The 26925-nt window shown below is 38.0% G+C and overlaps 1 protein-coding gene across 3 annotated transcripts in view; it reads left to right on the forward strand.

Moving 5' to 3' along the window:
- Positions 1–22637, forward strand: part of LOC133652489 (coronin-1C-A-like) — an 81528-nt gene extending 58891 nt beyond the window's left edge. For all 3 annotated transcript variants that reach the window (XM_062051291.1, XM_062051292.1, XM_062051293.1), the window contains 9 exons: positions 6466–6588; positions 10290–10419; positions 11522–11706; positions 11787–11906; positions 13413–13517; positions 13616–13761; positions 17305–17362; positions 17438–17668; positions 20814–22637. In XM_062051291.1, the coding sequence (XP_061907275.1) occupies positions 6466–6588; positions 10290–10419; positions 11522–11706; positions 11787–11906; positions 13413–13517; positions 13616–13761; positions 17305–17362; positions 17438–17668; positions 20814–20933 (1218 nt within the window). In that variant the 3' untranslated portion in view covers positions 20934–22637. The remainder of the gene's footprint in view (positions 1–6465; positions 6589–10289; positions 10420–11521; positions 11707–11786; positions 11907–13412; positions 13518–13615; positions 13762–17304; positions 17363–17437; positions 17669–20813) is intronic.
- The last annotated feature ends 4288 nt before the right edge of the window (positions 22638–26925 follow it).

Here is a 26925-nt window from a genome sequence, read left to right on the forward strand (position 1 = left end):
TTACCTATTAAGCAAATTAAAAACATTAACATTTCAACTGCTGAACTAGCTAAAAATATACTTTTGTGTTATACAGCATTTGGTATAGAAAACTTTCCAACATTGTCTACGACCATTGATAACTACTTACTGGCCATGATATTGTGAAAACCCTAGAATTCCTTATTGTGTATGGTTAGACGTACATGGCATTAACCCCTCAAAGCATGTTGTATTTGACACCCTAGCTGCCCCTCTGCTGTAATTAGTCATGCTCATACCAGGGCTGCCTGGGGCCAAAGTGTGGTATTTGAAAAACGCAGAAGTCTGGCGGAAGTGTCGGTCTGCTCTTCCTGATACAACGGCGTTTTGTTCAGGAGAGAACACACAAAAGCTAATACACATAATAACAGACGAAATGAACAAATTAAAAATATGGTTTGACAAAAACAGACTATCTTTAAATCTCAGTAAAACTAAACTAATGCTATTTGGTAACAGTAGAAGGGAAAGACAAATACAAATTAACGGACTAGATATTGAAAGGGTAAAAGAAAACACATTTTTGGGTGTAATAATAGATGATGAAATGAATTGGAAACCTCATGTAAAAATATATATAACATAAAGTAGCAAGAAACACGTCAATAATGAATAAAACAAAACATGTTCTGGACCAAAAATCACTTCATATTCTTTACTGCTTGCTAGTGTTATCATATCTGAGTTACTGTGTAGAAATATGGGGAAACAACTAAAAATGTGCGCTTCATTCACTAAAGGTGTTACAAAAAAAGATAAATTAGAATAATACATAATGTTGGATATAGAGACAAACGCTTTATTTATTGACTCTCAAATATTGAAATTTAAGGATTTGGTGCATTTGCAAACCGCTAAAATTATGTACAAAGCAAACTATAACCTGCAAACCAAGAATGTACAACAATTCTTCTCAACAAAAGAGGAGAAATATAACCTTAGAGGAAAATCTAATTAAAACATTTGTATGCTCCTACAACCCTTCAGACCTTCAGTATATCAGTATGTGGAATTAAACTATGGAATGGATAACCATATAAATCAAACAAAGCACCGATATAATTCAGTTCAAACTACAAATGTTCACAAAGTACACAAAAGAACAATAATGATGAATATCTTGAACCCTTTTTTTTAATTATTTTTTTTAGATAAAGATTATTTATGTATTTAATATTTATTTACTTACTATGGTATATTTATTTATTCACTGTTCAGTTACAGAGAACAAGGAAATGGGATAAAATTGCTATGGTATGAAAAGGGTTTGGATTAATAAATAAGGTCAGCTTTTGCTTACTCCTTTTCGGACATGCTGTAATGAAACAACTGGAAATATGTGATGCATTACATTGTATCGTAAGCATGTTCGAAATAAACTGGAACTGAGCTGAGCTGAGCTGAACTGAAACTGAACTTAAACTGAATTGAACTTACCTGCTTGGGTTTATTAGAAGATGGTCCTCAAGCATTGACTAGTGATAAATGTTGGATTTGTGTAAAGTGACAAGCAGGTTAATGTCTATGCGCAACTTTGATTTTGACATGTCTTCCCAGAAATACATCATGTGATTATCTATGTAAATAATGAATGACTCCTTGCATTCTTGTCATCAATAATGGTAATGTGATGCAATATGGGCATAGGGCTCGCATAACAGGTTGGAGTTTGCTTTGTCCACTCTCTCACCTTCAGGGCAGATTCCATGGAGAGGTTTAGACAAGATCTTGTGATTTTCCTACTTCACACAGAGCTCAGTCTTGCATACTCTGAACTTTGATCACTGCAGTTGGAGTTGTAATATGTGTCACAGCCCAACTTTTTCTGTGAGGAGATGCATGGTTACAGAGTTATTGTCATATCTACAGTTCATGATGTAACAAATGACTAGACATTATGGGACTAAAAAAGCAGCACCTCAGTATCCTGCTTATGAAAAACGCTGTGCTAGGGAGTGTACTTACTATTGCTTTCACACTTATTTGCACTTATGTAGAAATGACACAGAGGAGCAATGGGAACACCCTAATCATTTGCGCAGGTCATTAAACAGACTACTCCCCCATGTACAAAGTGCATGTACAAAGTCCATGTGCAGTCGACATGGTGTGGTGAAGTCTGTAATTTCCCGTGCAATTTATAGCAAGAAAATGACAATACTCATTAGGGGTGCAACGATTACCGGTATTAATGATAAACCTCGGCAAAAGTCCCGATGGTTAGTATTACCATTTCTAATTACAAGGTAATACTAATAATCACCAGTTAATATAAAGGGGAACTGCACATTTTTGGGAATTTTGCCTATTTTTGACAATCCTTATCAGAGACAAAGACCAAATGGTTTAGATTTTTTGCATTCTAACTTGTAAAAATGGGAATGTTCTAGGTAGCTAGCAATGCAGCTAATGGGAGCAATCATTTCTACCTCTAAATCACTTTATAAATACGTTCAAAAACTCACCAATACTTTGTTTACGTTCCATAACTTGTATAATAACCAAACTGTAGCGACATTGTTATTGTAAAAGCAAACACTGAGGAACTCTTTTTCTATCGTAGTCAGACATCGGCGTGCTTTGGTATTAGCCGTAAAAGCTAACTACGGCGAGGGATAAGCTAGCTTCTACTTCAGCGCGAAACACATGAGTTTGTAATGCACAACACTGCGATTGGACACCAATCTGTACGGACTGAAAAACATGAACAATCATATTACAATATCTGTCAAGTATTAGCCCACATTTCATGTTTTGTTTGTGCACAGCTAGCCAGCCAGTGTGCGTACTGCAGTTGTAATAACACGAATGTTGTGCTGCGTTTATCATGATCAACATAAAGTGTGACTCACTCGATGGACAGTTGCCTCTTTGGTCCAGCTTGCCGGGGACATTTTTTCTGGTTTATTGGGGGTTAGTACGCCATTTATGTCAAAATAGCTTCGAGTCGCTTTCACCTCACACTATCGGCTTCCGTCTGCTCCAACGTTTCACCCTCCCCTTTGTGCTCGCTTCTAGAAGCAGTAGTTCATCCTCCGTTCCTTCAGGCTCAAAAAAACAAAGTTGTCAATCCTCATTTTCACCAAAAATAGTCATCTTCGTTGTTTCATACCAAGTCTGCCATAACCAGAACACAAACAACCGTTTTGTATCCAGAAGTATGAACACACATTGTCGGACATGCGCTGCTATGGAAATAGAAATCAATGCGCGGAAGAAGTCAGTCTGATTATACTGTTCAAAATACGGCAAATGTTGAACATATTACATTTTGTTATGAATGTGTCTGTTACTACGTTATATATATACTTGCAGTGTGTATACAAAACGTTGGAGGGTTTTGCAGTTGTCTTTGGGGATTTGAAGGCTAGACCGGTGACTCTCATTAGCCGCATCTTCCAAGCTTTTTTTTATCATTAAAATCCTAAAAAAAGGCGTGTGTATTCTTGTCTCTCATAAGGATTGTGAATGATAGGCAAAAAAAAAAAGTGCAGTTCCAATTTAGATGCAAGCATAAATTACAAGATACATTAAAGGGGACCAATGATAATTTTGATGTGCGTTCATAACATGTCCTTGTTCTCTATAGTATGTATTGGATATACTTTGGTGTAAATATTGCTCCACAGTCACTTTTATAACCTGTTTTTTTGAGTCTCTTTGCAAAAAGTTTGATTCTGGAGGTGTTCCCAGATTGCAAATGAAACCACGCCCCACCCTTTACAAAAGTATGGTCAATCTTTTGAAAATGTACACTGTTTCAACATATATCGTGAAGGCGTTACCACAATTTTTTATTTTTTTTTCGGACATGGCCCAAAATAATAAACATCATAGATTCCACCGGTCACAACATTAAGTTGTTTGTGTGCCATGTTGTAATAGAGCACCGCAAATGTTGCCCAGATTGCAAAGATTTGAATAAATCCACTCGCAGAAGACAACCTGCCGTTTCCTTTAACTTGGACACACACATCTTATACCTTAGGCCGAAGAAAAAGTTTGGGGGGGAAATACTTTTTTTGTTTTAGTATGTTTTTTGTTTGAGGACAAACATAACACAGACCTTCCTAATTGTTATAAAGCCCACTGTTTAATATGTTTGTGTGTATGCTTCACCGATGAGAGTATTTGGTGAACATCGTTTTGTCCTACTAATTTCGGCGGTTCTTGAACTCACCATAGTGTGGACTGTGACGCAACAGTTTGTTTACATGTAAAATCTTCCACTCCTTCTTTGTCTCATTTTGTCCACCAAAAGTTTCATGCTGTGCGTGAATGCACAAAGGTGCGATTTGTTGATGTTATTGACTTGTGGAGTGCTAATCAGGCATATTTGGTCAGTGCATGACTGCAAGCTAATCAATGCTAACATGCTATTCAGGCTAGCTGTATGTACATATTGCATCATTATGCCTCATTTGTAGGTATATTTGAGCTCATTTATTATCCTTTACTTTTATACTCTTTGTATATAATTTAGTTTTGCATGTCTTATGACACATTATCTGTATGTAATATTGGCTGCATTTCAGATAGTTGTGTTCCATGTTGTTCCAGACCACAGCGAACATTACCTAGCTTGCCAAAGATTGTAATAAATCTATTAAAAGAAGACAGCCTGCCGTTTTCTTTAACTTGGACACACACATCTATACCTTTGGCCATTCTAAGACAGTCATTTCCAGGAATTATCTCTCCTTCTGAGTAACCTCTGATTTACTAATGATTTCTAATGTTGTAAAAATGTGTAGAATATTAAATTTCAGCATTTCTGTCAACGAAGATTTGCTACAGCCTGCGACAGTCATTTTGATAGTAGGCTAATATAGCTAATATAGACACTTACGTCATGTGTTGCCTTCATTATAAGACTTATATACAGCTTTTCATTTTTTGCGGCTCCAGACAGATTAGTTTTTTGTACTTTTGGTCCAATATGGTTATTTCAATGTTTTGGGTTGCCGACCCCTGCCTCAGGCCATTCTAAGCCAGTAATTTCCAGGACTTATCTCACCCTCTGAGCACCCTCCGTTTTAGTAATATATATGAGGGTTGCAGGTTCGTTCCCCGCCTCTTACCATCCAAATCGCTGCCGTTGTGTCCTTGGGCAGGACACTTCACCCTTGCTCCCGGTGCCGCTCACACCGGTGAATGAATGATGAATGGGTTCTCACTTCTCTGTGAAGCGCTTTGAGTGTCTAGAAAAGCGCTATATAAATCTAATCCATTATTATTATTATTATTATTATTAATATTATTATCATTTTCCAATGTTGTAAAAATTGTAGAATAAATATTACATTTCAACATTTCTGTCAAAAGAAGATTTGCATCATCTGCGACAGAGACAGTCAGTTTGAGAGTAGGTTAATATAGACACGTACATCATGTGTTGCCTTTATTGTAACACGTATGTAAGACTTAAAAATTTTTGCTACACCAGACAGATTTTGTGTTTTAATTATTTTGGGTCCAATATGGCTCCTTCAACATTTTGGGTTGCCAACCCCTGCCCTAGTCCTTCCTGTTCTTTGCCTCAATGATGGTTACTCATACTCAAATTTCTGTTTGAACTCGACTCTTACCTCTGAGCATGTTGGAACTAGTTCGTCTTTAAGTAGAGACACACAATGTGTTTCCATTTGATGAAAATTCTTTGTCCGTCACTGGGTTATGTAAAGTGTGTATTTTTAGAAGACAGATGTGGAGAGTGAGACTTAAGCATCATTTTGCATCCTTTGACTATTTGAAGACGCTGCGAATACATTTTCTTAAGCCAGTGGTTGTCGATTATTTTTTTGTCATGCCCCCCTTTGGTCCCAACCCACTATTTTAATGGTACTGCCTTAAGCAGTGTGTGTGGTTCAACAGTGGGGAAGATCTAATCTCTGTTTGCCCCCTGTGCAGCTGTTGTAAAGCCTTCAAATCCTTTTTGGCTTCAAATATATGCACAATTGCAAGAGATGTGTTGTAAGACTTAAGGGGCAGCTGCTGTGGCTTCAGGGTTTGGAGCAGGTTATCCAATAATCTTCAGGTGGATGCCCAAGCTTGCAGGCTCTACACACCTAGGCCTAAGTGGATCCGAATAAACAGACCTGAAAGTATCTTTGGCAGGACCGCTACGAGATGTAGTATTGTAGAACAATGTGAATATTTGTTTATTAAAGTTAGTTGGTAGTTGGTAGTTTTTGGTCAAAGCTATAGACATATGCAATTGGTCAGGTTGTACAAACAACTTTTCTGTTTAACAGAGGATGATTTTTGATCATTTATAATTATCTTTACAGCTTCCACAGGTGGAGATAATTTTTGGAGTATGCTTTATTCACATGTATATTTGTGATTTTACTCGGTTTTTTCAAAATAAACTTACTCATCCACCAATTGATAAACCAAAAGTCGGCTTCTGACCTCATCGCTCCTTTTTGTTTTTCTTTACAGACGGGGCGTATCGACAAAGCCTACCCCACAGTGTGCGGTCACACTGGCCCAGTGTTGGACATTGACTGGTGCCCCCACAATGATCATGTCATCGCAAGTGGCTCTGAGGACTGCTCAGTGATGGTAACACCTTCTTCACCGTTTACTTGAACCTATCAAATGTGTGTGTTTTGCATGTTCACATTTTTTTATATTTTTACTTTTTGAAATTATAGAATATTTAAAAAAAGATGCATATACCTGTGTGTGTGTATTTATATCAATAAAAAAAAACCTGACATTTTTAACTTGTGTATATATCATAAATTAAAAAAAATTTGAGTAAGAATATAAAGAAAAAAATGCAACTTTCTGAAATTTAAATTACTAAATACATGCAAGACAAAATACATTAATGACATTTTAGAACTGTCTATTACTTTATTTAATATATGTAAATAATCGATATTTGGACCTTTTTGTCTTTCAATTCTGAGTAGTCTACACTCTAATCGTGATTCATCTGAGAATCGACCATTTTCCCCACCTCTTCTCAAAAACATATCACCGGGTCGCAAACATTTTGTCAGAAGATGCTACAAACTGCTAGTTTAGTTTCACAACTAAGAGGCTAAACTAACAAAAGACAACACGGGTTTAATCCGGCCCGCCAGGTAAGTTCGGGAAATGTAAAAGTGAGTTTCATTTTCAAATGAAAGAAACTGTCATTTTCAATGTGTCCACTGAATGTGGCAATACCAATTCTGTTAGTAGGTACACAGTAAAGCGAACTGTGGCTCCACCCCCTCAACACAACCTAAAACCTGCTTTAAACACACCGTGCTTTGGCACTCTCATTTCCACAAAATGTCTCTGTCAAAGAAAAAAGTGGACGCAGTGTTCCAAGAAAAATGATCATCCTTTTATTTATTCATGGAAGTATCGGGAAACCACATATCTGTGTGAGCAACTTTTCTCTGTAATGAGCATCAATAAAACAAGTTAGGCTCAAGGCTCCCACACAAGCACTTAAATAACATCCTGAAATTGTCTGCCACTTATGATGTGACACCTGAAACTGATGCACTTGTGAAAGCTAAAATATACCAAAATTCAGAGGAAAATAAACAATTGGTAACCCCACTTAGAATGCTGCATGAGACACTGCACCTTGATATAGTTCTTTGAAAATTGTCTTCTGTGGAAATGTAAAGAAAGTGAACGGTGTGCGATTTAATTTACTGCAATACTGTCAGTCTTAAGTTCATACTCTTTGCTTGTTGGAATTGTTCATGCATTACAAAGCTTTATTTTTTTATGAATACACAACGATGCATACAGACAGGGAGTAACTTAACCTTCTTGAATAGGTTCTATTTCAGTTTGTTGAGTTGGCACAGGATTAATACGTGAAAATAACAAATTAGATATTTGATACCTAGAAGCGTTTGTATTTATTTTGTTCAATTGCAGATATGCTGTGACTTAGTTTAATGGGTTTATAAATTTACTGAGACACAGTCTATAAGTTCGTTGTTCTTCATGGGGGTTTTGCAACTGCACCAATTATTTCCTTAGAATTTTTCAATAAACTTGAAGTTTTGTGTCAAGAGCATTATTTGTGATATGTACATTTTCTTAATGTGCTTGTTGTATTTTGGGCCAAATTGAAACAAGGAAAACAATCTTAAGTTGTCATAGTTGTATTTTTAAGTCATTATGCCATGATTTTAATTACCAGTCCAGCCCACATGGGAATAGATTTTCTTCCATGCGACCCCTGAGCTAAAATTAGTTTGACACCCCTGCCCTCGTGTATGACGAAATGACTGTTTTAATGATGGTGAGATGAAGCATCCGAGAGTAGCAACCCTTTCCAGTCTGTTCACATAACATGGTAGCATTGTCATTTCTTTAAGTACTCATCAAAGCTGCATAATAGTTTTTTACTGTAGCTGTTTGAATATCAATGCTGCTGTGCCACCTTAATTTCTCCCAGGGAATTAATAAATGTTATCTCTACGCACATTAAACATTGTAGATATTACTGCCTGAGCTGTATAGCCACTGTAGATGTCATCTGATTTCTTCTTCTGGACAAAATACATTCTTTACAAAGTTTGTAAAGCAATGGTCTTGACAGGTTAAGACAGGGATGTTCTGATCTGGGTTTTATTCTGCTGATTCTGATGCCGATAATCCATACGTTAGATTGACTGATACTCCATTTATTTATGGTGAGTGCTATTGACAGTTTAACAATATCAACATAGTATTTCAACTAGTTCCTTATTTTCTTATTACAAATTGTTGTGCTATACAAACTCAATAATACACGATACTAAACAAAAACGAATAATACTCTATTACTGATTTAAATCCTTAGTTTTTTGCCTACACATTCCTTTAATTAATTATTCCCTGAGAGAGGTTATTAGCATGCATGCTCCTGATTTGCTCTCTGTATGTAACATGTTTAGCTTGGTCCTCCAATGATAGCGTGATACTTGATACTTGATGATACTTAATAACGATTTTTGGGAAAAAATTAACTGTACGTTTCTGTAATAGAGGTAATTATTATTATTTAGCAGAGCGGCTACTTACTGTGTATGGAGACACATAATTAGCTTCTGGCCACTTGTCATTCGGCGGACCAAAAATGGTATCAGTCAGACGGTATCGGTGTTTGTGATCAGTATTAAGACGTTATCAACATACCGATAGGTGGCCGATCAATCGGCATGTCCCTAGTTAAAGACAAAGGCTTATTAAGATTTCTAAATAGTCTGCAGTGGATGTACTCTACCTGTAGCATTTTTTGCACATGGAACCATTTGTATTTCATGTAGTTATTTAACACTTACCATATTTGTTCCGACTCTGCAAGTGAAGTGCCTTACCGTACAATTTAGTTAACGCATGGGCAGTTTGTAGACTCGATGTATCTTCTGTCCATTTATGCTCCACGTTTTGGAAAGCAACCGTATAAGAAAACTCAGCACACATTCTTTTACCAAGATTTTCTGACAAACTCCATGCTTTTATTGCTAAAGAGGGGCCTGTTGTAACTCATAGATGGGTGTGGACCTCACCCGTTGGATTAGATTAGACTCAAATATGTGTTACAGAAATAACAGTGGGTGAATTATTTGGTTACATCTGAGGTCACCAGCTTTTTTAGGACCGTAGTTGTTCTTTTCTCTATACAGTATGTCCTTATTTGGCCTGAAGAAGCTTGTTCTATTCTTGTGTACAACATGGTTAAAATATGTCACTAGTCATTTCCTACCTGGTGGTGAGAAATCCGGTTTGACAGGATGTGAAAGCCCTATTTATATTACTCACTTGCAGGAGAAATTGGTTCCCTGTATTTAGTTTTCATAGGCTAGTAGCCAGTTTGGCCATTGTTTTAAGAGTAAGATAGGCACCATAATTAGGGGCGGGGAGTGCTCCAATTGAAAGTGAGTCAGTGCACACAGGCCATTAGATTACTCTCAATAAACCACTGCATGTATTGAAGGGTCCACTGACAAGTCCGTTTGAAACAATCGTCATTATGACAGGTCATATTTCCTTAATTGGTTTAGTGCAACTGTGAACACTCCTTTGCCTTTTACAATCTTTTACCACTGTCTACAGCTAGCTGTGTTCTTGGTTGCTACTACCCCCCTCTGGTTCTTTTTGTAATCTATTTACTTATATTCTTACTACAGTAGGGCCACTAGTTGTAATAGATCAGCTATTATATAATGCACATTATATTAGATTAAAGCTACGATTCAGTCTCATGTTTGCCCTGCTGTAGATCCTATCTGTGAAGGTTTTTTTTTTATCCTTTAAAGGTGTGGCAAATTCCTGAGAATGGCCTCGTCAGTCCCATGTCTGAGCCTGCTGTGGTATTGGAGGGACACTCCAAGCGAGTTGGCATAGTCACGTGGCACCCTACAGCACGCAATGTTCTGCTGAGTGCAGGTGAGAACTTTTTTTGTTTACACCGTTATACAACACAAGGGGACTAGATTAATATCTATTGATTTATGTTTCAATAATCTGGCCCAAAGTGAAACTATGAGTTGGGATAGTTACCTTTTTACATTTGAATCGATGCGGTACCAATTCCAGGTACCTGGGAATCGATAACCGGTATTTAATGGTACCAATTTATTGGATATGCTTTGGTGTGAATTTTGCTTACATTTGATAATTTGGCATTGTTTAACACAAGTATCCAACATTTAAAACAATATTCATGAGTCATAAATGACAAGATTCATTATAGGTGTCCTTTAATTGTTTAAAAAAAATAAAACATCTCTTTGAAAAAACTAAAACTTTTTTTTCTATTTTAGACTGAGCTGTGATGTCCAGTTACCTTGTCTAATTTGCATGTACTGTACTGTACTGTACTGTACTGTACATTATTGAAGACTTTGCATGCAGTTGCAATTCCAAGCCGCTAGATGGTGGTAGTGTATATGCTGAAGTGTGTTTGCATAGCCACTAAGTAGTCTTGCCATTAAGTTGAACGTGCCAGTTTTTTTGTTGTTGAGCCCCACAAAGTGTTTACACTGTTGTTATTGTATTTATTACACACAAGCTGTTTGATTGTAACATGCATTTTATTTGTAGTTTTATTACCAAATGGGGAGGTGTTGAAATCGCCATGTAAAAACGCTAATGCTCGTCTTTAGCATGTGTATTGCAAATCCAATGTGAATAAGCATCAAGCTAGCATATTCTAAAAAAAAAAAATAGAAGTGTAGTCTTACTGTATGTTTTGAGCGCCGCCTTCTTGCTTCATGTATGGACAATTGTAACATTACCAAGAAGTCAACTCTTGAGTGCTTGACGGCTTGTTTCCCGGCCAAGTGCTTGAGTCAGGGCCAGTTTACTACAAGACGTGACGTTAGTTAAGCAAAGGGGTCCGAAATATAGAACCGATAAATTTTACGTGAATCAATTCCCAGTAGAACTGATCGTTTGGTACCTATAAAAGTACCCTAATCATGAGTGAAATAAAACATAAAAGATTATTTTTCAACATTCTGAGCTCAATCACACTTGTTTATTTTAGGGTGTGACAACGTGATCATGATCTGGAACGTGGGGACGGGCCAGGCCATGATCACCCTGGATGAAACTGTGCATCCTGATGTCATTTACAACGTTTGCTGGAACCGCAACGGAAGCCTCATCTGCACTTCCTGCAAAGACAAGTCTGTCCGTGTTATTGACCCACGCAAGGAGGAGATAATTGTCGTAAGGAAACAGAAGGAGAAAAAAATGCCTGTTTAAAAAAAAAAAAGTAGTTGAAATTAGCATATTAACTATTCTTACAGGAGAAGGAAAAGGCACACGATGGTGCTCGCCCCATGAGGGCCATTTTCATGGCTGATGGAAAAGTGCTCACCACCGGTTTCAGTCGCATGAGTGAGAGACAGCTCGCCCTCTGGGACACGGTAAGACGCGCAATGTACACCGTTGCTCACTGTATTGCAATTGCCTTGTTGATTTTACAGTATTTAAAAAAAAAAAAGTTTTTTGATGGATGTTGTCAGAGGTATTAATGTATTTACCCGAATATAAGATATATATGTATATATATGTATGTATATATATATATATATATATATATATATATATATATATATATATATATATATATATATATATATATATATATATATGTATATTTATATGTATATGTATATGTATATATATAATATTTTTTTTGGAGGCAGACTTTTTTTTTTTTTTTTTTTAAATCATGTTTTTAATATCAGTGAAACAACTTGCTTACCGTTAAAGTAGTGTAGGTTCATACATTGAGACCAAACAAGTAAAAAAAAAAAAAAAAAAGAACAATTCAAAAACATGTATTAATCCCTCAAGGGGCAATTCATTTCGAATGGCTTTATCAATGGACCCAAAGGCTCAGTAAAAACATTATAGCATAAAGTAAGAACAGATAAGGACATGATGGGGAGGCCTTTGTGAAATTGATTGTTGATTAATCACATCTGGAAGCAATTAAAACAAAATGGAGTGTAAACAAGCACCATGTAGTCCTCATCTTGGCTGTATTTATCTGCTCAGTATAACACTGACATACATTACCGTTCAAAAGTTTGGGGTCACATTGAAATGTCCTTTTTTGAAGGAAAAGCACTGTACTTTTCAATGAAGATAACTTTAAACTAGTCTTAACTTTAAAGAAATACACTCTATACATTGCTAATGTGGTTAATGACTATTCTAGCTGCAAATGTGTGGTTTTTGGTGCAATATCTACATAGGTGTATAGAGGCCCATTTCCAGCAACTATCACTCCAGTGTTCTAATGGTACAATGTGTTTGCTCATTGGCTCAGAAGGCTAATTGATGATTAGAAAACCCTTGTGCAATCATGTTCACACATCTGAAAGCAGTTTAGCTCATTACAGAAGCTACAAAACTGACCTTCCTTTGAGCAGATTGAGTTTCTAGAGCATCACATTTGTGGGGTCAATTAAACGCTCAAAATGGCCAGAAAAAGAGAACTTTCATCTGAAACTCGACAGTCTATTCTTGTTCTTAGAAATGAAGGCTATTCCACAAAATTGTTTGGGAGACCCCAAACTTTTGAACAGTAGTGTATTTATATCTATTGTTTTTCAAATATTCTTACTTTATATGAAAATTAATTTTAGGAAATATACATTCAGTTTAAGAAAATATTAATGTAATTGATCCAGGAAATTGTGTAATGTCCACTCTGTGTGGACTACACAAATGAAGACTTGTTGGTGTTCAACTAAGCATCACTACCTCATTGCTGATAAGTCTATGTATTACATCAGGGACGTTAATTTAACCAACTTAAAAGTCAGTCATTTAAGTCGTCAAATCTTAGTTTAGTTTATCACAATCAATGTTCATTCATGCATTATCTATTAATTTTTTAATTTATTTTTTATTTTTTTTAGAAAAACATGGAAGAGGCCATAGTTGTCGAAGAGCTGGACACCAGCAATGGCGTGCTTCTGCCCTTTTATGACCCAGACACCAGCGTTGTTTACCTTTGTGGAAAGGTATGAGACTTTTTGGCACTCAGCAGACTCTCAAACCAAAACAAATAATTTCAGAAATGAGTCGTTCTAATTTGAAATATAATTTGCTCATCTGACAGGGTGACTGCAGCATCCGCTACTTTGAAATCACAGACGAGTCTCCGTACATTCACTACCTGAGCACCTTTGTCAGCAAGGAGTCTCAGAGGGGCATGGGCTGCATGCCAAAGAGGGGCCTTGATGTCAACAAGTGTGAAATAGCCAGGTAAAGACGACAAAAGTTGTAAGATTTTTTTTGTTTTTGTTCTTCCTGACAGTGACACTATGGTGTTGAAGATATTTTCAAATACGGGGAACGTGCTGATCGATCGGCCATCGATCAGTATCAGCCGATTTTTGTGAAAAAGTATGTGATTGCCATTGCCTTTTCATACCGATCACAAACGCCGATTCTCTCTGGGGAAGTGTCTCCATACTGTGTGGAGACGCTCTCCTTAGCACGGAAAATAAACTGCATTTCTTAGTATTTTAAATATTGTTATCAAGGAACATTACTACTGAAGGACAAGGTTAAACATGTTGTTAATAGCTAAGCTTAGCTAATAGCTGCATATAATAAAGCTAGCCACCAAGCTAGCTTAAAACAACACAAGAAACAAGTGCTTAGTAAAGTTTAAGAAGTGTAGATGGGGTGTGCATCTCTACCTTAAATGGCGATTTGATATGAATCTTGATACATGGGTTACAATACGATTCACTAACCAAACTTTTTAAAACATTACGATTCGATGCGATATAATTCGATGCAGATGGAAGCTTTGCATAATGAAAAGAAAATTACATGTATCATGTCAGAACAATGTCATGTTATTTTTAAATATACACATACAAAACAGGTGGTGCCTGTATTAATTATGAGCAAATAGTAGAAATATCAACTTCAAGGCATTGCAATCCAACATATATAAAGAAAAGAAGTTGTAAATAAAACACTTTTGGAAAAGCTACCATGTATTTACCGTTTGCTCAGGTAGCAACAATTAAATACAGAGAAAAGCAAACTGCATCAAGTAAAGGTGTTATAACACCACAGTAACACAAGTGCAAGAAACTATTAAGTGCCACTACGTAAACCAAACAGCAGCTTCAGTGTAGAAGTTCCAATACTTTATTCATTTACTATTTCGAATGCATTAAAAAAATACATCCGTCGTCACGTCTTATGATTGTGAACAATAGGCAACATTCCAAAAAAAGTACAGTTCCCCTTTAACTTTAAATTTTTGAGGACAAATTGTTGTGTTACAAACTTAAGTGTGGTGTTTCTTCTTATTTGTAATTATTACAAGCTCTTCGATGTGTATGCAGCGGCAGCTGAACCGAATGTGACAGCGTGTCATAATTACAAACATCAGCTGGATAAAAAAATATCGGAAGCAGTATGATTAGTCTAGAATCTTCGGTCAATTACAAACCGGTACTAAAATATAGCAGTACTTAGTATAGATCCCTAATGAACAGTGTAGTAGGAGCTGTGATTACCTCGCAGATTCGTGGCTAAGTTGGGGCTGGAAGTCTTTTAAATCAGTTGGTAGGTCTGCTAGTTAGCATCCTTAGCTCCCTCATCGCCGGCTTTAGTGTCTTCATGCTGTCACAACAGGTGGGTGATCAGATTAGTCGTGCTGCTGCTACTTTATCCCTGCTTTCCAAACGGTACAAATGGCCATGCTTTTATCCAACGGACCATTCTTTTTTAAAACAAATCCAAACATTAACCACATTTTAAATTTAATATTTGGGGTCGTGTTGTTCAACTCTTCCGGTGCTGTTTGACATGTTGCTGTGTCTCCAGTCGCAAATGAGAACAGTACTCTCGTATTACGTCGTCACAGAAATCTCCAGGCCATATTTCGTAGTAGATCTACAAGCAACCGGTTTGACTTTCCAACCAAATATCGACCGATCCATACTATATATAGATCGATCCAGCGGCTTGCCAAACGATGTATTCATATCTCAAGTTAAAATCGGTTATTAGCTTGTACCGATTATTTTTACACCACTAATAAATAAATAAGTATATATATATTATATACTGTAAAAATATAACAAGGGGGTAATGGCTCAACAATCTTTTTTTTTTATCCAGATAAACACAACAACATTACAGCAAGCCTAACTGTCAATACGCACACACAAGTCTTGTTGGGTGTGTTCCAAAAACAATAAAAGGAAAATCATTTTACCTTTATGTCTATAAATGTTGTCATTCATCCAGGTCATTGTCATCTTAGGGCATTCAATCGATGCAACTGGACTGTTTGGTTTGTCTTAGAAGATGTTTCGCCGCTCATCTGAGTGGGCTTCATCAGTTCGTGCTCATAGACTTGATTGATCATATCTAATCCTAGATTAAGGGACTAGATCTGACCAATCTAAGTCTATGAGCATGAACTGATGAAGCCCACTCGGATGAGCCGCGAAACGTCAAAGATAATTTTACCTTTTAGTTTCTTAATGATAAAAGAGTGGTTTCACATGGTCACCATTAGCATTAGCACAAACTAACAGTGTGAGGCGATCCTTCATCGACTTGTGTCCTGGTAGTCCTTCTCTTTCGCTGTGATAAAGGTCCGCTGTGGCATCTTTTTCGGTCTTATCATAATTGAAGACTTGCTGCAGAACAAAGCCCCACTTTGCTGATAAAATCCTTGAACTGAAGGGGCTGCAAGTTGAAGACTAATTAGCTAAAATGCTAGCTCAAAGTGGTTGTCGAGCAACCTGAAGCTGTAAAGCGAGACTGTGAGAGTTGGGGCACATTTAAAGTGTTTCTGATCACACAAAGTGATCTCTAAGACAGGCTGACACAGCTGTGACCGGCGCAAGGTACGACAATTGTGGAAATAAACTTGTCAGAAGTGCCGCTCGTGGTCGAAGCTCTTTGAAATGGCAGCGTTCTTTTATATACGACGTAAACAGGATATGACAAAGGGGCCCTGCCTCTTCAATATGGCCGTGCCCACACGTACAGGAAGGGATATCATCAAAATGGCAGCCTCCCAATGGCTTCAAGCAGCATACAAAATGAATATATGAATGAAGCTTTCGTATGCATGGTTCGCACACAGAGGCAGATTTGTCGTGATGTAAACGTTCGTAAACCGAAAGGGAGGCAAATAGAGGCGTTCGTTAATCGAGGTTCCACTGTATTTTTATTTTGTTCACGTTTACAAACTCTGAATAATTCTCTGGACACAACAGGACTTGAAGGGAAAAACCCAAATGATTTAAATGAGTAGCACATAGTAATTAGTTTTTGGGTACTATTGATTTTGTTTTGATCAAAAAATTGCATGCAGTAAAAGAAAATAAGGAACTAGTTTAAATCTTGTGTTGATATTGTTAAACAGTCAATAGTATTCAAAATGAATCATTCGAAAAACGTACAGTTAATACATGGTATCGGAATTGGCAGTATAATACCCTGATCGAAACATCCATCCATCCGTTTTCTACCGCTTGTCCCTCCTGGGGTCACGGGGGTGCTGCAGCCTATCCCAGCTGCATTCGGGCAGAAGGCAGGGTACACCCTGGACAAGTTGCCACCTCATCGCAGGGTCAACACAGATAGACAGACATGTACACGCACATTCACACACTCCATATCATTCAACTCATCACCAGTGTAATTACAAGCTTCACCATTAGGAGGCACAATCTGCTCACAGAACTGTTGGAACAGCAGCAAACTGTCTGTTGCCCCCTATCTAATTCTCTGAGTAATTGCTTCTTACTTTCTCATTTTCAGGTACTACAAATTGCTTGAAAAGAAGTGTGAGCCTATTGTCATGACTGTACCTCGAAAGGTGAGTGTTCATTGGTAACAAATTAACTCATCTCTGTGACATGTCAAGAACACTAACTCTGCTTTTTGCCGCTAGTCTGACCTGTTCCAAGACGACTTGTACCCTGACACGGCCGGGCCCGACCCAGCCCTGGAGGCTGAGGAGTGGTTCGACGGCAAGAACGGAGACCCCATCACAATGTCCCTCAAAAACGGCTACGTGCCACTCAAGAACCGCGAGTTCAAAGTTGTCAAAAAGAATGCTCTGGACGCCAAGGTGGCCAAGAATGTCGAGAACTCAAGCCCAATTGCCACAAATACATCGATTGTGAGTATGAATGCATTTTGATATGCACATAACCTGAAACCTTTGAAAGACCAATCACATTTAGAAAACCACTGTGCCTCATACCAGGAATGTTTGGGTTCTCACTGCATCTGTATCAGATTGTAGATGGGTGCAATGTGTACCTACCCTCACTCTCACCTTAATATTTATCCATGAACTAGGAAATTACATTATTAACATCCTGTAATTTGATTTTGATATTATTATTTAATCTTCTGATAGATTAAAAATTAACACTAATGGGAACATTTAAAATCTCTACCAGACTCCATTCCAACTTATTTGAGTGATGAACATTATCACAGCATTTATTCAGAAAGAATAAATAACAGCAAATGAAGATAGAATACTGCTAACACACAACATGTAAGAGTAAAAAAACAAAATTATGATTTGTACATTTTCAGAATGTGCTCGGTCTATTTTTAAACAAAGAAAACAATCTGAAATTGTCTTCATTTTTAAATGATCATGCCATGATTTTACCAGTCCGGCCCACTTGGGAATACATTTTGCTCCATGTGGCCCCTGAGCTAAAATGAGTTTGACACCCCTGCTCTGTATCACAAAACCCCACCATGAACCTGAATGGTGTAAGTTAAGTTAGTGTAGTTTAAGTCCCTTATTACGTGTACTGTTAATGAGCATGTTTTTGGGCTAATAGTTAGCAGTACAGGTGGTTTGTCTATCAGCCTATTTCTGGGTCTGATCTCTGACTCATAAGTGATGGGGTCTGCTGCTAGGTGTTCTACTGGATTACAACCACAACACAACCACCCACCTCGGACCCAGCCCATGTGTTTTCTTGTGGCTCTGCTCTGTAATCACAGCCCTTAGCTTCAGTACCACTTGCTAGCAAGACATGTTAGCCCTCAAAGTAGTAGATGCTCACATTACACTGCAAGACTGCAGTAGTGCCCCAACTTACAATCTTAATTGGTTCTGTAGTAAAACTCTTATCTCAAAACACTTGAAAACACATTGAACTTAATTTAAATTGATTTTAACACTTAACATGTCTTTTAAAATAAAAACAAACTTTTAGATAATAAATATCGTATAAAAACAATACAATATAATGTACTTCTAACAACTACAGTAGTTTTATGAAGTAATGGAATGATATTAATGGACAGTATTTATCTTGGAGAGTGGACTTCTACTGCATATACTTCCAGCTGCTTATCCGCCAAACACACCATCTGCAGCTTCTCCATTTTTTCACGGATAAATGTCCACCACATAGATATTATTTTAACATCCTTGGCTGGCGGTATCAACTTATTCTGCTTCAGTACAGTGCAGACGAGCAGTGGTACGCTGAAGTTGTTTCACCAAGTCGACTACACGTTCTGTCATGTTTTGGATGATTTATTTCTTTAAATCGGTGAATATCATCCATGGCTTCTGTCCTTCACACTCACTTTCTTCCATTCAATGCAAAGTTGTGTTAATCTCTAACTATAAACCTCTGCTCGCGAGTAAGACCGGATGTTTTGTGGATTTTACGGGGTTCACTGTTACATTTGCTACACCAACTTGATTGATTGATTGAAACTTTTATTAGTAGATTGCACAGTGAAGTACATATTCCGTACAATTGACCACTAAATGGTAACACCCGTATAAGTTTTTCAACTTGTTTAAGTCGGGGTCAACTTAAATTGATTCATGATACAGATATATACTATTTTCATAATACAGTCATCACACAAGATGATCATCAGAGTATATACATTGAATTATTTACATTATTTACAATCCGGGGTGTGGGATATGGAGGGGGGGAGGGGGGGGGGTAAGTTTGGTTGGTATCAACACTTCAGTCATCAACAATTACATCATCAGAGAAATGGACATTGGAACAATGTATGTCTGACTTGGTAGGATATGTACAGCAAGTATTGGATACAGAGAGAGAGATCAGAAATTATAAGAAAAAGTGTCTACATTTGATTGTTTACATTTGATTATTTACAATCCGAAGAGGTATGATGAGGAAGGGAGGGTGTTAGTTTAGGGTTGAAGTTGCCTGGAGGTGTTCTTTTAGTGCGGTTTTGAAGGAGGATAGAGATGCCCTTTCTTACACCTGTTGGGAGTGCATTCCACATTGATGTGGCATAGAAAGAGAATGAGTTAAGACCTTTGTTAGATTGGAATCTGGGTTTAACGTGGTTAGTGGAGCTCCCCCTAGTGTTGTGGTTATGGCGGTCATTTACTCATGTTACACCACCATACACCAGCACTCATGTTCGAATCCAATTTCCTCTCAGCATTCAAATCTCTCTCCAAAGTTCTTCGGCACTTTGTGGAGAAACAACAGAGTAAAAATGCTGTAGTTTGCCCAGATTGATTTTAGTGTTATTACTATGACATACATCACAGCCCTCCTTCATTATGAAAACTAGCAGCTCCTGCGTAAAAAAGTGCGTTCAAGTGACTAAAAACCTGCACTGCGGTGGCAATTTGTTTCCACCGCAGTGCTGATCCTTCGATGTCGGCTCTTCCTATCATTGTGAAGCAGAATTCACCAAGCGTTGGATTGTTCACCCACTAATAGGGAACGTGAGCTGGGATTAGACCGTCGTGAGACAGGTCTAATCCCATAAAATAAAATAAAATTTAAAAAAACTCAGTCTCTCAGCCCTCACCAAAGTTGGGTTATCAAGAGGTAGAAGACTTAAATTAAGGGAGTAGTTTGACATGTACTTCGGTATCAGGGAGGTGTAGCGGATTTTATAGACAAGGCTCAGTGCAAGTTGTTTTACTCTTTACTTACTAATGGCGGGGATGCTTGTAACTCTTTTTTTTTTGTGCAACTTTAAACATAACCATTAATGTAGAGACAGCTCTAATCTCACACTCTTAGAGTATCACTTTGGATTAAAACTTTGGACTTTCAGATTTTGAAGTGTTATTGGATTGATAGAAATTTCCATGCAGATTAATTTTATTTTACATATAGAACATTTTGGAATATCTGCAATCATGCAAGTGATCTATTCAGCATCGTGTTCAGTGCTCTTAGGGACTGGTAGACTACATGCTAACATACGTGTTCATGTTAGCTCCCTTATTGATATTAATATATGCTTACAGTTGTTTCTTCTCGTTCTTCCCACAGAAATCCGAAGCCAAGCTGGAAGAGATCTTGAAAGAAATGAAATCTCTCAAGGACCTGATCAGCAGTCAGGAGAAGCGACTGGTCAAAATCGAAGAGCAAATGTCCAAAATTGCTATTTAGGGACCCTTCGCCCGACCTGCTACGATTCACCACGTTCCATTGGCTGGGAGTACCGCGGGACCAGTCACTGCCTATCTCAATGACAGTGTTTCGTCGAAGGCCTGCCTAGCATTGATCCCTAGCAACATTCCAGTTTAACTTTTTTTAGTTAGCCCCCAACCCGATACATAACACAGTTGGAATAAGAAGGGCGTGGCAACTTTAGCAGAAAATGTTCCTTTTTTTGGTGACCAAGGACTTTTTCCCTTTTATTTCATGGCAGTTTTTGTTTATTTTCTTGACTTGTACGAAATGTCTTACACAATCTATTCCCCAAAACATTTATTGGGGGGGTTAATTTTCCAATATGAGCATTCCCTATGTATTTTTAAAGTAGTGTCTGTTGGCCGTATTCCAAGATTGTAATGTGGGCAAACTGGACTTTTTGTTCTTATCTTCACTCCGATGACATTTTCTTGCTGTTTGAGGCTGCACAAATCTTCTGTTACTTTCCCTTTTTTCCCTGTCATTCTCTCTCATGCTATGTGCTCGTGCATTCCTCGACGTGCACTGTGTGCTTGTAAGGAAAGTGAAAGTAAAAAAATGTTTTGCGCCCCACAAAAAAACAAACGTTCAGCGAAATTCGCTACACAACTAGTAGTCAGGCATAACGGGGTTACATTGCCGTTTGTAGACAATTTTCAACTATCTGTTCTGTGTACAAGATAATCAGATCGACCACTCAATAGATCTAAAAAAACAAAAAAATACGATTATGTGCCTCATGTTTTCGGCCTTTTTGGTGTCTTGTCACTGTGGATGTTCCGTCTTTGCTTCATGGGGGTGGGTTATATGAATATTTTGGGTTTGCTTCAATGGTCTTTTTTTAATTTTTTTTTTTAAACCCTATCTCTTGTTCCAGCTGTGCTTATGTCCCTCTTCGCACTTCCACCTCTAAATACCTATCCAGTACAATTATCGACATGGGAACCATAAGATTTCCCCTTTTTGAGCTTATAAAAGCCAAACATGGGAAGCTGAGACGGGTTAAAATGTCAATTGCCTTCCATGTTTATTATGACCACTGAAAAGCCCTGAAAGTGCCATAAGCGTGATAATGAAAGTGTTGTGTGCGTGAGTGTAGTTCTAGTCGTGTAGTAAAAGAAAGATTTCAAACTACTATGGGAGAAAAAACGTGCAAATTCATCAGAATTGTTTTCTTTTACCCAAACATGTCCGACATGGACCATTTCAATAAGCCAAAACATCCTGATAAAAACAAGCAGCAGCATTGATCTTAGAAACAAGCCATTTATAAACCAAGAAGACACAAACATTGGAAAAGTAGTGACTAGAAATCCAAAGGGACGCTGTAGGTTGGAAAGATAAGATGTGTGTAATTAAGGTCTCAAAGAGTTACATCGCTGTACATACCATGACCCTTTTTTTTTTCTTTATTCCTTTGTGGCTGTGCCGAAGAGGGTGTTCGTAAAGGGGGCGGGGTTTTAAATGTGTACCCTTTTGTCCGTGTTCCCTGCGCCTCGCCATATTGCGACTGCATAACCCTCTTGTTATATCGGGGTGCGTGTATTAAAATCAAAAATCAAAGCGAAAGCAAAACCAGGTCGAAGCCTCGCTGAGCGGTGTGCTCAGCATTTTTTTTTCTTCATTCTTGCTTCAAGTATCAAACATTGATTATAAAAAAATAAAGACTTTTTAAAATGGGCTTTTATTGAATGAATCATTTGACCTACTGTAGGGGGTTTCAAAGTGTGGCACAGTGAGTCTCCTTTCAGAATATATAAATAGTTGAGGCCCAAAAAAACTGACCTGCTGGAGTTTATTTTGTTTGTTTTTGCTCAAACACAGTTTACTCTCACTGCAGGAACTAAAAATGTATTTTTTTTTGCCTTCGACATAACTGAAATTGGCTTACATTCTTTTTCCCCCTGGGTATTCAGTGTTTGCATATTCGGGGAGTCTTGCCTCACACTTTTAAAACCCCGTTGCCTACTTCAATGGTACAGTTCTGGTTGTGTGTAAGAAAGAGGAGAGTTGCAGCAAACTATTCACCAGGGAGTCAACACTGATGAATAAAAATCAAGTACAGTCTTGAATAGTACTAATGTGGGACTGGAAAGATACACCTAAACCAGCATTGAGGGAGTAAATGGTGTGTTATTTTGTACGTATATGAATCACCTCAGTTTAATCAAGTTGTGTCATATGCACGGCCTTATTTTCAAAGTGGAGCTAGTTTTCAATAGCAATGAACGAATTTAAGAAAAAATATGTCTGAGGTGTAATAGATAATGGACTTTGAACGGAACTCTGAGGGACACCAGTAGTGATGGGACATGAGTAAAAGTGGAAAGTGAGAGATTATTTATATCATTATTGAAGGACAATGTTTTAAAATGGTGTCAATTGGTGCTTCTAGAAGGGAGTAGGTATATAAACCACATTTTAGTTCATAAAAGGTTATTGACTGCTTTTCCAATGGTTTTTGAAATAAAATAGGAAATATGTTGAAATTGTTGACATCCTAAAACAAGGTTTGTTGGGGGGGAAAAAAGGAACTTAATGAAAAGTGATGGAAGTTGGTAGGAAATAGAGCATTGAACACTTCACTGTTCATCAAAGTCCACTTTCAAGGTTCCACACGCACCGCCAACATTTGGGAACCAGAATTAGGTGATTGAAAAAAGGAAAGTATGCCTCACAATGCGAAGGTCTTGGGTTTAATCTTTGGCTCGGGGTCTTTCTGTGTGGAGTTTGCATGTTCTCCCCGGGACTGCGTGGGTTCCCTCCGGATACTCCGGCTTCCTCCCACCTCCAAAGACATGCACCTGGAGATAGGTTGATTGGCAACACTAAATTGGCCCTAGTGCGTGAATGTTAGTGTGAATGTTATCTGTCTATCTGTGTTGGCCCTGTGATGAGGTGGCGACTTGTCCAGGGTGTACCCCGCCTTCCGCCCATGTGCAGCTAGGATAGGCTCCAGCACCCCCCGTCACCCCATGAGGGACAAGATGGATGGATAAATCTTTTTGTGGCATCATTGGACTCATCACTTCTGCATCTCATATGACATAACTAGTGCATTCAAGAACCCTTGATACACACGGTTACGTTGACATGCAGCTCATTTGTTACAGTTCACATTTCAATGTCCGAACGGGAGAATGAAGAAGCAGAGCTTATTAAATGTTACCCCTTCTCACCAGTCACTAATTAATGGGTCAACTTCCTGTATTCTGTAGTCCTGCACACAAAAGGCCAGCGACATCAAACCCTGGCGAGACTCCAGGATGAAGCCAGAATGCACTGGAAAACCAGACCCATCCATCCATCCATTTCTACCGCTTATTCCCTTCGGGGTCGCGGGGGCGCTGGAGCCTATCAGCTACAATCGGGCAGGAGGCGGGGTACACCCTTGACAAGTCGCCACCTCATCACAGGGCCAACACAGATAGACAAACAATATTCACACTCACATTCACACACTAGGGCCAATTTGGTGTTGCCAATCAACCTATCCCCAGGTGCATGTCTTTGGAGGTGGGAGGAAGCCGGAGTACCCGGAGGGAACCCACGCAGTCACGGGGAGAACATGCAAACTCCACACAGAAAGATCCCGAGGCCGGGATTGAACTCACGACTACTCAGGACCTTCGTATTGTGAGGCAGACACACTAACCCCTCTGCCACCGTGACCCAAATCCTCGAAAACCATGAGTGCCTGTCCGGACGTCCAAAGCTCACAAGGATGCGTGGAATCCGAAACGTCACTAGGTTTTAAAGACAGGAGCTAGATGCACTAATACAATAATTATAATAAAATGATGTCTGATTATTATCCACTGATGACTCTTACATGAATCCGTTCATCACACTATGAAGTAAAGGGAAATGAATTATGACAGGTTGTATGATTATTACTCACATTCTCAGCAAAAATATATATATAATGACACTAAACTCATGGAGGTTTAGGAATATTTTAAAAAGCGATCTCTGAGTGCGTACTGTAAATGCAAGAGGTAACTGGTTTACAATCACATAATCGATGTATGTTAATACCATCTTTTAATAAATCCAAAAACTTTAGGTTTTTACATCATGTATTTTCAGGAATCTAATAATAAATGCAGTTTACGAGCTTAATTGGCGCTGTTACGGAGCTCTTAACTCAAAGCACTTTTAAATTGCTAGCTTGCCCCCTCCCAAAACAGCACAATTTTAACATGAAAGATGCCTTTTGAAATAAAAACTAACGTAGATAAGAAATATTTAATAAAAACAATCTTAAGAATGTACTACCAACTACATTATTTTTATGAGGTAATATAATACTGTAAAAAAAGAAATTCGAGATTGGACTTCTACGGTGTATTCTTCCAGCTGCTTCTCCATCAAACACACCATCAGCAGCTTTTCCATACTTTCATGGATAAATGTCTACTGTTTAGACATTATTTTAACATTCTTACATTAGCTACACACTGTTGTCATGTTTGTGATGATTTATCTTCATAATTCAGTGAATATTTTCCACTTATCCTACTCAGCACTGTCCTTCACACTCACGTCCTTCCTTCCCATGGTTGGAAAACAAATTAAGTTATGTCTATAACTTACTATAAGCTCATGCTAGCGAGTAAGACCAGATGTTTTGGCCGGATCTTACGAAGTTCACTTTTTCAGGGCTGATATTTTCTACTCCCAACCATGCGGTAGGGATGTTGTGGATCTGTGGAGGGAATACTTCAAAAACCTCATCAATCCCACCGTGGGATTGATGAGCTTCACAATCCTAATGAGAGACAAGAAAACAGGTTTTTGCATTCTAATTTGTAAATGGGACACCTGACAGATCCTTGTATTGACATTTTAACCATGATAGCAAACATAGAACACTGATTTACATAACTGAGGCGCTCCTCAAGGCACCCATTTAAGTCCTCTCCTTATTGGCAGTTACACCTGTTTTTTCCAGGAATGTAATTTATGTAACTAAGGTGTTGCTGAAGCTTGTTTACTACAGTTGCAGTCAGTAGTCATTTGTTCAACGTCTTTAATTATACTGGTGGTGTTCCTCAAGGTTCCATCTTAGGTCCTATTTTGTCCTCATTTGGGCTGTTCAACTGTTGGCCTGTGAGTTCAGTTCAAAACACTTGAGGGACTCACATTTTTGCAGCAGATTCTTCAAAACATTACAGTGCTGTCATAGAGATGATCTTTGACTAGCTTTTTTGCAGAAGGTCGTTATACGGGAACTGCACCTTTTTTTTTTTTAAATTTTGCCTATTATTCACAGTCCTTATTTGAGACAAGAACACATGTGTTTCTCTTTCTGCGCAGTCTAAATCCTAAAAAATGGCTAGTATTCAGATAATGGCAGTACTCTATTCCGTCCATAAAGCCCTCTAAAAAAAACAACCAAAAACTGCCAACAATACTTCATTTACATTTCGTGACCTAAAAATCAACCAAGTATTAGCAATATTGTTTTTCTAAGAGGATTATGCAAAATTCATCATCTAAACGGGGAACACAAGTCTCGTGCTGAAAGACATAAACATCCCATTAGTCATACTTGCCAACCTTGAGACCTCCGATTCCGGGAGGTGGGGCGGGGGCGGGGCGGGGGTGTGGTTAAGAGGGAAGGAGTATATTTACAGCTAGAATTCATCAACTGGAGTATTTCATATATATTTCATATATATATATATATATGTATATATGTATGAAATACTTGACTTTCAGTGAATTCTAGCTATATATATATATATATTTATTTTATTATACATATAAATAAAATAAATACTTGAATTTCAGTGTTCCGGAGGCTATCCAGTAGATGGCAGTATTGTCCTGTTTAAGAGTGTCACAAGTTCACAACATTGCTGTTTACGGCAGACGAACTGCTTTACGGTAGACGAAAACGTGACTGCTGTTGTTGTGTGTTCTTACCGCGCTGGGAGGACGTTAATGAAACTGCCTAACAATA

Source organism: Entelurus aequoreus, linkage group LG06 (genome assembly GCF_033978785.1).
Source record: "Entelurus aequoreus isolate RoL-2023_Sb linkage group LG06, RoL_Eaeq_v1.1, whole genome shotgun sequence".
NCBI lineage: Eukaryota > Metazoa > Chordata > Actinopteri > Syngnathiformes > Syngnathidae > Entelurus > Entelurus aequoreus.